Source organism: Lichenostomus cassidix, chromosome 20, assembly GCF_008360975.1.
Source record: "Lichenostomus cassidix isolate B80296 chromosome 20, HeHo_3.0, whole genome shotgun sequence".
Lineage (NCBI taxonomy): Eukaryota > Metazoa > Chordata > Aves > Passeriformes > Meliphagidae > Lichenostomus > Lichenostomus cassidix.
This window is the reverse complement of record NC_139500.1, coordinates 8,310,792-8,324,400: the sequence shown is the minus strand read 5'-3', so window position 1 is coordinate 8,324,400 and position 13,609 is coordinate 8,310,792. Positions and strand designations below refer to the sequence as shown.

Genomic DNA, 13,609 nt, shown 5'->3' with positions numbered 1-13,609 from the left:
TTCTTGAGTGAGAACAGGATCACTAAAGAGCAAGAATGAAGATATAACATCCTTTCGGTCAGTAAGTGGTGAAGAAAAAGACCTATTTTACAGCTAGACAGAAGGGGAAATCTATTTTCAGGCTTCCCTAGCATGAAAATAAATTGATTGTGGAAGAGTTTGCTAGCCAAATAGCTAATGCTATGTGTCACACACATGTATAAATGTAGGAGGTAAGATTAGCAAGTTGCATAGCTCATAAAAATGATATAAAACTATATTGCAAAGGTACTGTGGATTGAAATAAAGATTTTAATTCTGATGTAACAATGGATATAATTATATATTATCAGGCTTCAAGTAACATTCAGACTGAAATCTGGTGTTCACATATTTGCTCTGAAGGAGTAACTTTTTTCCTCTCTTCTTTTCCTTTTTAACCAGTGCTGTGTACAGTGTTGTTCCATGTCATTATTGCATTTACAAAATTATTTGTTTCATAATGAAGGTATTTGAAATATGCATGTGGACAGTTCTGGGGATAGCACTCACTTTTAGAGTCTTGAATCTGGAGAGGAGGTAACAGCTTGCATTAGATTTTTGCCTTTAAAGTGGTAAATTTGTCATGCTGAGAAAGAAATGTTTCTTCAAGGTCCATTTCATTTCTTAATCAATCCTCATATAAGTGTACAATTATAGCACCAAATCACCAAACACCCTGGGCTTGGTATTAGAAATATATTTTAGCACACATTTTTTCTAAGTTTACATTTTCTGACAATTTAGCAGTTCAGTGATTTACTCAGACTGCTGGTAAAATTATTATTCAATGATAGAAATTTAACATGAGACACGAAGATTATCTTCCAGTTCTGCCCCCAAAAACTTACTGTCTTAGCTGGCAATTGAGGAAACTGCTTGTTGCTGTGGGTGAGGGAGAAATCTTTGGAATATAAGAAACTTAGCATTTAGTGAGCTATGTACAATACAAAGAGAAAATTGTGCCAGGACATTAACTAACCCAGAAACCCATCAGCTCTGCACAGAGTGCAATAACAGCCAGCTTATACAGCATTTCCAGTGGCTGCAAGAGCATGTGCTGCTGCTTGATTGCACATTAGGCCATCTCTTCTCAGCTTGTCATTAATTCCTAGACAATGCCTTGCTCTTCAGTTATAATTGCTAAAATGACAGCTGGTATGAAACTATGAGGTTGCACAACAGTTAAAACTGTGGCCAAAGACCACTGTGGATGCTGTTGTTGGGCAGGAAAAGATGTGTCTGCTTTTTCGGGGTTTTTCAATATCCAAATCTATCTACCCACAAAATACTTCTTACATTACAAAGGAAAATTCAGTTATGTAACTGGGATAACTTTCCAGTTTCCAAGGAATTGCAAAGCAGTATTGAGCTTGGGACATAAATTTGGGACCAAAGCGGTGAAATTCTTTGCTACTGCTGAACATTTGTTTTCTTTGTAGAGCCCTTCTGATGAGCTGTTAAATGGTGAATAAATAGAAATTAGCATTTCTTTTCTACAACACAGATTTTGAATGGACTAATTATGTATATGTTGCTTATGTTTGTGGGTTGCATTGGTTCTGAATTGTTCTTCTGGCCTGAGAACAAGTAAAAGCAGAATAATTAGTCAATTAAAATGTTTTCTTGTGCTGAAAACGTTTTGACCCTTGTTGATATCTGGATAATTTAGACAATTTTTTTCCAAGAGATACCAGAATTTCTTGCAATTGTGTGCCAATTTGTGTGTTAAATATTTAATACAAGGTCATAAATTCCAATTTGGCGTGAACAGTTACCTCTGCCTGCATGAATTTTGCAAAGGAACTCCATGTTTAGTTTTAGCCTTGATTCCTATACGCACTTGGTGATGAAAATAGTGGTGAAATTTCAATCTATACCTGAGAAATGTGGATCACACTTTGGCATAGAGTGAATCCATGTGAAGTCCCAGAAAATAAAGCAAAGTGAGAGCATGTTCTCAGCAAACTGTCACTCAGATGCCTTAGGCTGATCAAATTAAAACCTCAGTAGAAAAGGAGTAGCCTCTTTCAAAAGCTTCTGCTTCACAGCTGGTTTGCATTAATTGCAGTCTGAAAGTGTGGCTGTAAAGCTGTGCTCCACTCTGTGGTGGGTTCAGCAGGGAGAGGCCTCTCTTCAGGAGGGGTCAGACCTCACTTTTTACAGTGTAAATACAAGGTTCCTCAGAATAACAGCACAGTCTCCTTTTCAAAGATTCTTAAACACCAGGGGCTGACTGTGCTCCATTTACTTTGTTTTAAAACGAGCTGGCTTGTAGGAGAGGGAAGTGCATGGGAGAGGCAAAGGTGTTGACAGTGATGCACTGTGGGCTGTAGGATCTGTGCTACTGCTGCCCAAGGGGAGAGCTCTGCTCCAGCTCTTCCCATTTCATGGAAATTAAATATTAACTGGTACAGTCAAAACAAGAGTCTTCTCCGAGGCAGAGCTCAGATACTTTGGAGGTATCTTGTGTCTGCTTGAGAGTTTTGTTTGGCTGTCCTCAGGCTGGCAGAGGGTGGCACTAGGGAAGATGGGAGCAGCTGTGACAGTCTTGAGTCAGAGAGAAGCAGTAGGGGCAATAGTAAAGGGACTGGATAAGGAAAATACAAGGAAAAGTTTGTGTGGTGAGAAAGGGGCAATCTCCAAAGAAAGAAGTAGCATTTCCCTAAACTGCTGTTTGGGAGCATTTGTGGAGGTTTTGAGATAGGAATCTCAAAACATGGGTTAATGAGCAAAATCGGCATAGAAAACAGTCACAGATACCTGAATGTCACAGAAACTTCTCTTTGTCGATTTTATTTTCATTGCTGCTGTAGGATGTAAAAAATCCAAAAGCATAGGATGGTAACAGCTTGGGAAATCTTGAACTTGGCCTTGATTATCCAGCTTACAGTGCAGTTGGCAAAGAATATGCTAAAATGTTATGGAAGCTTCGCTGAATAATTGATTCAGTATACCTAATGATGTTTTCTCGAAAATACCTAGAAGGCAATGGAAGAGGTAGTGTAAAATTACATTTAAAAGTCTGTATCAGGCAACATCATACCTGCATAGTCAAGCACTTCAAAGTTAGGAAACATCAGATTCATGGTGCTGTGCAGCCTTGATACTGCTTTTGTTGTATCTCATTTCCAAGTACTGTGTGAGGTAATGCTGTGGTGAAAAAATAGAATGCAGTCATAGAATGAGAGACTGGGATGATGTTTGTGGACAAGTTCAGCCTGACCCTGCTTCAGTCAGCACAGCCTGTGCAGCTCAGGAGTTTCTGAGCTGCTCTGCTGGCACTGGGTAACACTCTTGCATGGGCCTTTTTATATGTAATCTGGATGCCACTTCTATTTATATTATTAGGTTTTAAACACTGACACTTCTGCACTGCAGTACTGTGATCTCTAGAACTACCAGAATACCTGCACTGCCTGAAGAGTTGTCCATTGAATTATTACAGATAAAAAGAGGGGGATAAAAACTTCACTTCGAAAGTCTGTAACTGGCATATTAATTTAAGCTGAAAAGGCAATGCCTGGGCAAACATAATTCTACTGTTGTTGTGTTTTTTACACTTTTCTCTGTTGGCCACTGTTGTGGCTCTTCTCCTGGAGACCCTGCAGTACTTACTGAAGCAGTGCATGGAGGCTGGAAAAGCCTCAGGACAAATGCCTGGATATAGAGTGTTCAGCTGAGACAGGGATCCTGAGTAATGGGTCAAAGAGTGGACATGTGCTGACCAGCTCCCTCTTTGCCACTGGTATTTAGAGCTTTACTTTGCCAAAGAGGAAGAGAATTGCCAAATATGCAGCTGTGCTGACAGGGCATGTTTTTATCCCCATTGCATGACAGCAGATGTGATAAAGCTACTTAGATTTGAGTGCTGAGCTGGGAACTGGAGCCTCATGGCCACAAATGAGCATAGGAGGTGGCAAATCCAGCTTTCCTTTATCGTGTCTTGATGTCTGTCAGTGAAGGATTGTGTCCAGGCTGAAACATCAGCTGGAGGAATCTTTATTTTGGTGACTCCATGGACACCAAAGAGTAAAGTCAGTTTTGCTGATTGTTCATTTCAACAGGGGATTGCACAGAAACAGTCTGCATCCTAGCTTTAAGGATGTTCACTTTTTGGCCCAAAACATTTCCTTGTGATTTCTTTTTGAAGACAGTCCAATGTGATTTCCTTCTGTAGCTGCAGCATCATTTGATAGAAGTGGTCCAAAACACTTTCCCAAAATACAGTAAAATCTAACTGCTTTCCCATGGTTCAATTCCTGGGAGTAAATGTAAACCATCCCAGCACTTTCAACACTGTTGTTGATCTGGATTGAGCTATACAGGTGAGCAAGCTCAAAAGGATGGTAAAAGCCAGGCCCTTAAAACTTCTGCAACCATCACTTATTTAAGCTCTTTGAGGCTTTGTGGGTTTAGTGGTCCCAGGAGCAGGGGAAGAGCTTTGACTCAGAAAAACTGAACTGTGAAATGTGTTTTATATCACCATTCAGAGTGCCCTCAAACACCTGGTCAGGCTCGCAGTACTGAGATTGGGATTGTGGTGGGAGACAAATGGACATCCTTTGAACGGGTTGTGTATCAGAGTATCATCTGCAGGAGGTGTTCATATGCTTCTGGGAGCAATGTCCCTTAGCAGACACTGCTGATGTCAAGTGGTGTAATGTTGTAGAATCATGCTTTTCATCTGGGTTAATAGAGTGTGCTCTTTCCTGCACTGTCTGAGCTCTTCCAGACAGAAATACAAGTCTTTTTGGGGAAGGGTTGATTACGCCTAATGGCAAACAGTTGAGAAATCTGCTGCAAAGTACATATGGGTTGAGTTTTTCTCCTCCTTTAACAGGTCAGATAGTCTTGAAATGCCTCCACAGCTGACAGCCATGCAAGGTTTTATGAGTCTTCTTGCCCAGTAAATGCAGGCAGATGTTGTAGGATTTGGAACCTTACAAGGCACTGGAGTATAGCTGGTGGGAGGTAATTTTGATGAGTGCTTAACCTCTCACTAAAAATGTAGCAGCTTGGAGAAGTCAGTATTTAAAGCAGGAAACATTAGCTTGTCAGAGAGCTAAAGCTCTGCAAAAACCTCTCTGAATGACCATGGAAGTCCTCAGGCAGATGTTGTTCATAGCACAGAGTAGTGCACACTGTGCAGGGAGGTGGACTGTAGCCTTTGCTTGCATCACTCACAGTCAGCATTGCTTCCTGCAGGAAAACAGCTTGATGATGTCAGAATGCACAAGCCATTATATGCAGGCTTGTAAAATACCATGCAATTCAGCTGACCCCTGCAGGCATTTATTTTATTAGTCCTAAATGGCCAAATAATCCTTTGAGAGAACTCTGTGGAACCACTGTGTGATTCGTCTGCAAGTTAGAGGAAATGCTTAGGTCTAAGCTTCATCAGTCTCTTTTTCAGGAGTTAAATCATGACACAGACATATTCAGAAATGCCCGTGGTAGCCACCCTCAGTGTTGCATCTTTTAAATGTTCCTGGACTCCCAGCTGCTGCCCAGAAAGCTGTGATAAGCACTGCAGCTGTCCACCTGTGTTGAACCTGGCTATCTCCTCTGGTTGTTGCGTATTTCATTGAATGTTGAAAGTGCAAACCACATGTTCTGTTAAATATAGCAGCTTATTCTCTTTTGAGTGGTACAGGAGGCTTGGAGAACACCTCCCTGTTGTCAGGGCCCCTCTAACCTGTGAAAGACAAGGACACAAACCTGATTTTCAAAGCTTGCTGTGGTTATGATCTGAACTGCACCACAGGCCCATCCTGTCTCTATAATCACCACTCCCTAAGACAGCAGTATTTCTGTATCATACTGTGTATTCATAAGCTGAAAAAAACGTGTTTTTTTTTTTTTTAGCAGTGCCAGAGCATAGTTCTGAATATACTGCCAATAACCATGAATATTCCCTTCTTTTCTTTACTTGCTCATACCTGGCAAGGAGGGGAAGAAATGCAGCCTGATATTGCAGTGACTGAAAGACAGATGTAGAGATTGAGAGGGTGCAAAGCTGGTGTGAAAGTTTTTGCAGGAATACAGGCCAGATCACGCACCATTGAAATTATCACTGACCATGGCATAGATCTTTTTTGAATGCTCGAATTAAAAAATGAAGGAAGGGAAAATAGCAAATGAAATCCATGTGTATGAGAACAGAAATATCAATCAGCTCACAAAGAGTTTTTCTATACATGTTGCCCTTGTACACTCACACAGAGAAGGGCCACATCTACTTATCAAGGAAAAATCATGGCACTGGATATGCCTGACATGTGGATGCCTTTCATGCAGTGTCTTTCCCTGCAAGTGTGTTTGTGATGTAAATACTTTACCGAAACACTTACAGTACCATACGTCTGAAGAGCTGTTCCACTTTAGAGTTCAGATTGTTTTATTATGAGCTAAATGTTCTTTAAGCTACCTGTGAATGAGGGCATTGTGACATTTAGCAACTGGCTTGATTGAACACAGATGTGAACCATATTCCATATGGAGAAGATCCAAAGGGAAAGATCCTAGGCTTGTTTCTGATTTGCAGGGAGTTTGAATGCAATTACTTGGCACTGAGCTACCAAGATAGATGGAAACAAATTGCTTGCTTGCACCTCTGCAGTACTGCAAATGTAAAACCAGCCTCAGTTTGAGATGGTGTGTTGTTTTCACAGGTTGGGGGGGGGAAAAAAGCTAATATACATGAGAGCAAAAGTCCTGTGGAAATAGGCAGTATCCACTCAGAAATGAGAGGCAGCCAGGTATTCATGTTCATTGCTTACCAAGAGGCTTCCTAGGAGTGTCCCATTCCACATAGCACCACTTTCCACTTCATTCCAGTCTGTCTCTCAATATTACAAGAAGTGCTTTTGCCTGAGAAGTGGTGTTTGCAGGGAAAAAATGGTTACATGGGGAATAAGGCTAAATTGATACAGTCAATATGCAGTATCTGTTGATAATTTTCCAGTTTCTTGAGTGTAAAATTTAGTGATGCAGAACTGAAATTGTACATGGCAGAATTAATTTTGTTATGGAAGTGTTTATTTCCTATCCACAACTTAGGGAGGAAAAGCAAACATTTGGGGCTGGTTCTGGTATGTGTTCTGAACTGCTGAATTCTACAAGGCTGCTCACAGAAATTGTGACCAGCAGGGCTCATTCTCTGTTTATGGAGAGAGAGGGTTTATCTTTGTCTTCATTGCCTGTGGCACTTGTTTGTTTTGCTGCCATTTGAACTGAGGGTGCATCATTGAAAACATGATCTCTCCAGTCTGGCCTGTGAAGTGGAACAGGGGCTGAGCTGTAGTAGTTCCTAGGACAAATATTGCTGAACCTGAATCTTTAAGAACTTCCTTTTCCATGCACATAATTGTTTCTTGGTTTGTTTTTTTTCTCACAGCTTTTCATCCTTGTTCAGCTGGGAAGAAATTCCAAGTGTTTACTAACTTTGGTTGTCTACAGTGTCCTTATCTGTAATTATTCTGCTGTAACACTGAGCTGCCAAGACATACTGGGCTTAGCAGCTCTCAAGGTGTACCCTGGGCAGGGGGTTCAAATCTCTGAATGCACTGCTGGAGGGCAAGAAAAAGGGTTGTGTTTTATCTCAGTTTAGGCAAACAGTGCTGAGATGATACTCCACCTTGGTAAGAATACAATGACAGGAGCCAGAAGAAGAGGAGAACCTGAGTTGCCAGCTTGAACTTCAGTTTATAGTGAATACAAGTCTTAAGCACTCACAAATATTTAAGTATGTAGGTAAAAAATCTGTCTTTCCTTTGGAAAATCCCCTGAGCAGAGGGAGCCAGCCTGCAGTGGCCTGGACACCTGAACTTGGGTAGCTCAGCTAAAGTGGCAAAAATAATGTTCTACAAAACCTCTTTCATAAAATGAGTGCAAAATCCTCTAGATTGCCTCTGGTCACAGTGCAGTGTGGGAAACTGTGGAGCACGAGTCATTCCCCATCCTCTCATCCCTACATTCCTGCCCTCCTCTCCCTGCTCACTTACCTGCCCTGTGTGTGCATGAACACACTCTCTCTCACAGCTGGTACAAAGTTCTGAGTAAGTTTAATCCAGCTGTGCAAATCTCTCCTTTTTCTCACTCTCTCTGACTGTTTGGAAGCCAGGAAGCTGCAGTATCATGTGCAGGTAGCACAGCAATAAACATGTTCTCATCACAATTTACACACAAAGCGTGAGTCCCTCGAGGTAACTCATCCCCCTCCTGACAGCTTTAATAAAGGATGATGGATTGTTTCTAAATGACAGTTTAGGAAAATCAAAAATTCCCCCCTGTATTGTTTTGAGCTCTGGTGTACAAGAGCTGTTTTGTCTTCTGTGAAAGTTGTTTTTGCCTGTAAGCACTGGGGCTCTATTACTCTCCTTCACAGTGGTGAGAAATGCTGTTACCACAGGAATATATTCATCCTGGTGCATAGCTGTGACTTTTGGAAAACCTGCAGAAGCCTGTCCTGGGTGGGAAGTGGGGAAATGCCAAGAGCTGAATGTGTTGCTGTCCTTAGGGTGCTGCTCTGGGCAGTGTCCCCATATGGGTTATTGGAAGCAGGAGGGATTGGACACTGATTCACCCAGAGCTGCCTCTGAGGCATGAATGCCAGGAGGAGGAATCACCTGAGCCCACCTGCACTGGCTCAGCTCCCAGCCAGCACATGGGGACATCCTTGGGGATACCCAGCCCTCCAGGTACCTGGCAGTCACCTGCACTCTGTTTTCCTCCTCTCTGCTATTTTCTTTTTAAAGACCACATGTGGCAACAAATTAGTTCTGGAGGGCAGAGTCCTCTCTCTTGTTTCTTTTTGGCTTGAGATTTATATCTCAGTGCGTGTGCTTTGTAGCTGCACTTGGCAGAGTGGAGTTTGTTCAGCTGTCCATTCCCCAGCTAATCTGGTGTCCTAAAATAAAAACAAGCCAGTGGAACTTTGGGGAATGGCTGCCACATGGAGACGTGCAGAGTGTCAGGTGGTTAAAACACCACTGCTCAAAGCCATTCACATGGTGACAAGCGAGATGTGAAAAAAGGCTGAAGATGTGATGAGGGCTCAGTGTGATGGTACATTGAGGTGACAAAATGAAGCCCAGATGAGCCCAGTGCAGCCAAACAGCATCAAAATCATACCTCTTTCACATGCCACGTGAACTGAAAAATACTGAAATCAAAACCAGCATAGAGTGGGGTTAAATCAAGGCTAGAACTTGTGAGGAGATGAGAAGCTTGCAGCTCTCCTACCACTTCCCTGATGGGAGTAACAGTGTGGAGTCTTCACAGCCTCAGATTTGTGCCATGCTTATTTCTAGTGAGCTGGTACTTTACTTCCCGTTGGAAATTATTTGTAGTAATGTATCCTGTTACTTTGATTGCTGATGTGTCTTACAACTGTGGTATCCTTTCCTTTAGGCACAACAGGGATTTACCAGGGAGCCAATGGCCTGACAAATTCTGCAGGATTCAGTGCTGTGCATCAGGTATGGTTCAGCATCTGTTACTGGCAGTCTTGTCACTTCTTTTAAATGCTTGGAAGATTTATAGATCAGAGAGATTATTTTAGTGTTCACATATATTTAAGGAAGGTGTTGCTTTGTATTTTGCTGAGCACCATTTGGCTCTGCCCCTTGGGCCTGTTGGTTCTCTGGACTTCAAGAGACCTTGGTTAATTTTAAGGTGTGCCTCAGTTCACATGCCCAGAGGGCAGTCCTTCCAGGAGGAGGGTGCCCTGGCAGTCCCTGGCTTGCTGCTGTAGCAGTGCCAAGAGTTTCATCATTCTCCTGCCATCTTACAGCTTCAGCTCTGTTGTCCATCCTCTCCAGAGGGGATGGCTTCTAGAATCTGCTGTCTTGGCACTGTGCAGTAAATGTGAACAGTTTGAAAGAGGCATTGGCAGGCCCTAGTGGATGTGGAGCCATCTGAGCTGTCTGTGCATTTCCCTCTTTGAGAACACACCTGTCTGTGGGCTTCGTGCCTCAGGTACCTTGATGAATGTGTGTGTGTAAATAAACAGCAGGAACACACACACAGGACAGATGTTCTTCAGTAGCAAATGGTTCTTCTTGTTTGGACCAAACAAATGAGTACACTGTCCCAGGAAATGTATTTTGGTTGGCCCATAATTTCAGTTCCTTGTTTCTAAGGTGATGGTTGAGTTGTATTTTCAATGCCAACAGTGGGCAATTTCTTTGTTGCTTCAGTTTGGGCTTAAAACATCAGCATTTGCTGATAGAAGTGCATTTGATTGAATTATGTGGGTTACCTAAAAAAGGGAGAAAAAATGGGGCTTTTTTCATTATTTTGTAATATTCTGTAGGAGAAAACAATGAAATTATCTCATTTCTTTTTCAGTCTGATTGTTCTTATGATAATTTGAGTCTTTGTTCTTGAGAGCTCCCTGGTGACTGAAAGTTAATGAAATAGCTGTGTCACAAAGATGTAAGCTGTTAAGAAGGAAAGTGCTTTTGGACTTTCTAAAGACTGTTTATTATTTAATTTTATTTAATACCGGAGACTAATTATAATTTCTGAGGAAATAAAAGCCTTTTGCTGAAAGACAATGCCCAGAGCATGAATACAGTTATCTGTCTGGCAAAGCAAATCAGTGGACAAGGGCAGGAGTTGCAACTAAAACAAAAAGAAACAAATAAAACCTTTTATGCTTTGATTGTTCAGAGATACATTTTATAAGGTTTTCCAGCATCCTGGAAAACCACAAAACAGGTAAGGATGATGGTGTGGAGTTTGTTTGGGAGCCTTAAAATCCTGACAAAGGGTTTTGTGATACCTCATCTCCCTGAGGTCACTTGCACATTGTATTTTAATTCATTTTTCTCTAGGTGGGGAAGATCACTCAGGCATTTATTTATCACTGATGTAGTGGAGCATACTGTTGTGAGCATTGCTGCAAAACAATTCCTACTTTCTTTGGTTTTTTTAGCATAGCAGCTGATCAGAAAATGTTGCTGATCACAAGAACATGCAGCCTGTTTTGCTCCTTCCCTCATCCAGTTATTCGTTCTGTTCTTGCAGTTTCTTAGGTATTTTGATGGCTTACAGAGATTATGTGTTCCATCATGGCCCTTTTCTGAAAGCCACCCTACTTCACTCTTATATAATATTGTTAAACTCTGTAGTACAAAATCTGTCAGCAGTGATAACTAAAATCCTGTAAAAAAAAGCAGAACTTGCCAGATTTGTGACCTCTTGCTGCTTAGTCAGTGGTAATAAAATAGGAATATATTTGGGAGAAGCAGAAATGTAATTTGGTAAGTGAATGAAATGCAGTTCTTCAGTGAAATATCCCTGACCCATGACTTGCTGCGTGCACAAGTAACACAGCTTTTGTGGTGCCTTATTTGTTCATAAGATAAAACCAGATACATGCCAGTTAGATGTTTCTTTTCTCCCTCCAAGGAATACTCATCGTACCCCAGCTTTCCTCAGAGCCAGTACTCACAGTATTACAGCTCATCCTACAGCTCCCCATACGTGTCTGCAAACAGCATCAGCCCCTCGGCCATCCCCACCTCCACCTACTCCCTGCAGGAGTCTTCCCACAACATCACCAGCCAGAGCACAGAGTCACTGTCTGGTAGGTGCATCTCCTGTGTCCCCAGGCTGGCAGCCTCAGCCAGCTGCAGACATGAGCCCTATAACCTTGTTGTTGGGTTTTTTAAAAAATGGGTGTTTACACAGATAGCTCAGATTTTCTTGCACTTAAGAGTTCTTCTTGTACAGGGGTTTGGGAAGAGATTAGAACATCCAAGGTTTCTGGAAAAGTCCTGTGTTGTTTTCATGAGTACATGAGGTTTGATCTCCTCTAAGGTAGTACAGAAATATAAAACAATGACATACCAACTCCAGGTCAGTCCTGAGAGGTGACATGGATAGCAGTGAATTAAAAAAAAAAAGCCTTGCTCTGAAAAATTGTCAGTTTCCTCAATGTCTAATGACATTTTAGTCCATATCTCTGTCAAGGATGATATTGATCTCTTACAACAAAATGCGATATGTGAATTCATAAACAAGTACATCACGAGAAAGTCTCTCTTTAAAAAATCTACCCAAACTGTGTGTCTAATTTGAAAGTTCAAGATGAATTCACACCAAAAAAAAAAAAGCTTCAAAATTTCTGGCCTCTCTTTGAACGCGTTATTTTTAAAATTTTAAAGCTTTAGTTTATGGAATTACTGGTGGATTATGAGCCCACAGTGTCCTGTTCAAGAACAATCTTCAGATATCACCTCCCTACCAGTTTTCATTGGCGTGAAATAACATTTATATAAAACACCACAATTTGTGGATGATCCCAATACACACCCACTGAAGGTCTGCTGATTTACAAAACGAATCTGGACATCTGTGGTTGCTCTAAAAGAACAATAAACTAGTATTGTTTATTAAAAAGCAATGATCACAGACTGCTCTAAAAGCAGTTGGAGGATTTTCCATTCCTTAGATCTTATCTCAGCCTTTTTGAAAAAGGATGATTTCAGAAAGGCTTGTTAGGCACAGTCCCAGCTTCTCTGAAGAACAGTATGGTTATTCTAGGAAGTTGCAGAGGCCACAACTTAGCAAGGTGCAAAGAAAAATATGTTTGAAAAGGATTTGTAATGTAAGGTAAGTGAAACCCAGACAGGTCTATGAAAGTCAAGCCAATCAAAACAGATACCTTATACATGGGAAGTTTACTTTTAACTGTCTCATCTCAGTTATTTCTAAAACACTATCCTCTGAGAAATGGAGTAGGGCTCAACAGGTATTTCTGATTTTTTTCAAAAAAAGTTAATGTTGACAGTATACTTTTAATCATGAGCTTTCATCAGATTAAAAAAAAAACAGAACCGAACAAAAATACTTTTAAAAAAATTCAGAAGTGTAATTGGTCTTGGATTCTGTTTCCATTGCCTTTATAATTTGTGTCTCTGAAAAGAATGGGGAGGAGTAAAATTCCAAAAGCTTTTTCTTTTCAATGAAAGATTTGATAAGGTTTTTGAAGTGACATGTTTGTTGTAAAATGTTACATATGCAGGTGTGGTGATTTTTAAATTTGTTTTAACAGCTCTTAGGAGTTAAATCTTATTTCTCTATGACTGTTAGCTATTGATGTGAAAAGAGTAAGGTTTTCTCATGGTGTTTTCACAGTGTTTCTGTTGCTTTCCATTAAAAGGTTTCATGCTTTAATTATAATGACATGTTGCAAAATTTAAGTTTATAACAGAATTTCTGTTCCTAATAGGGGAATATTCAACAACACCAGCAAAAGATGTAGAAACAGACAGACATCACAGAGGGTCAGATGGCAAGGTGCGAGCACGGTCAAAAAGAAGCAACGATACTTCCCCTACTGCTGACAGTGAGATTGAGGTAATAACCTTCATTTATATTCCTTTGGTAAATCCAGCAAAGATGAACAGTTGCCTCTGTTAGCAAATCCCAGAGACAGAAGAAAATTAGTAACACAACTGGAACCTGCAGACATGTGTAGTCAAAACAATTGCTCAATTTCTGTGTTATCAACATCTCAAACTGTTCTTCATATGTACACTTCTTTTTTTCCTTTGGGCTTTTTGTAAGTCTGATGTTT

At 40.9% G+C, this 13,609-nt stretch overlaps 1 protein-coding gene across 3 annotated transcripts in view; it reads left to right on the top strand.

Annotated features, from left to right (window-relative positions):
- Positions 1-13,609, top strand: part of EYA2 (EYA transcriptional coactivator and phosphatase 2) — an 84,639-nt gene that overhangs the window by 46,069 nt on the left and 24,961 nt on the right. For all 3 annotated transcript variants that reach the window (XM_085078904.1, XM_085078903.1, XM_085078905.1), the window contains 3 exons: positions 9,433-9,500; positions 11,437-11,614; positions 13,262-13,389. In XM_085078904.1, the coding sequence (XP_084935030.1) occupies positions 9,433-9,500; positions 11,437-11,614; positions 13,262-13,389 (374 nt within the window). The remainder of the gene's footprint in view (positions 1-9,432; positions 9,501-11,436; positions 11,615-13,261; positions 13,390-13,609) is intronic.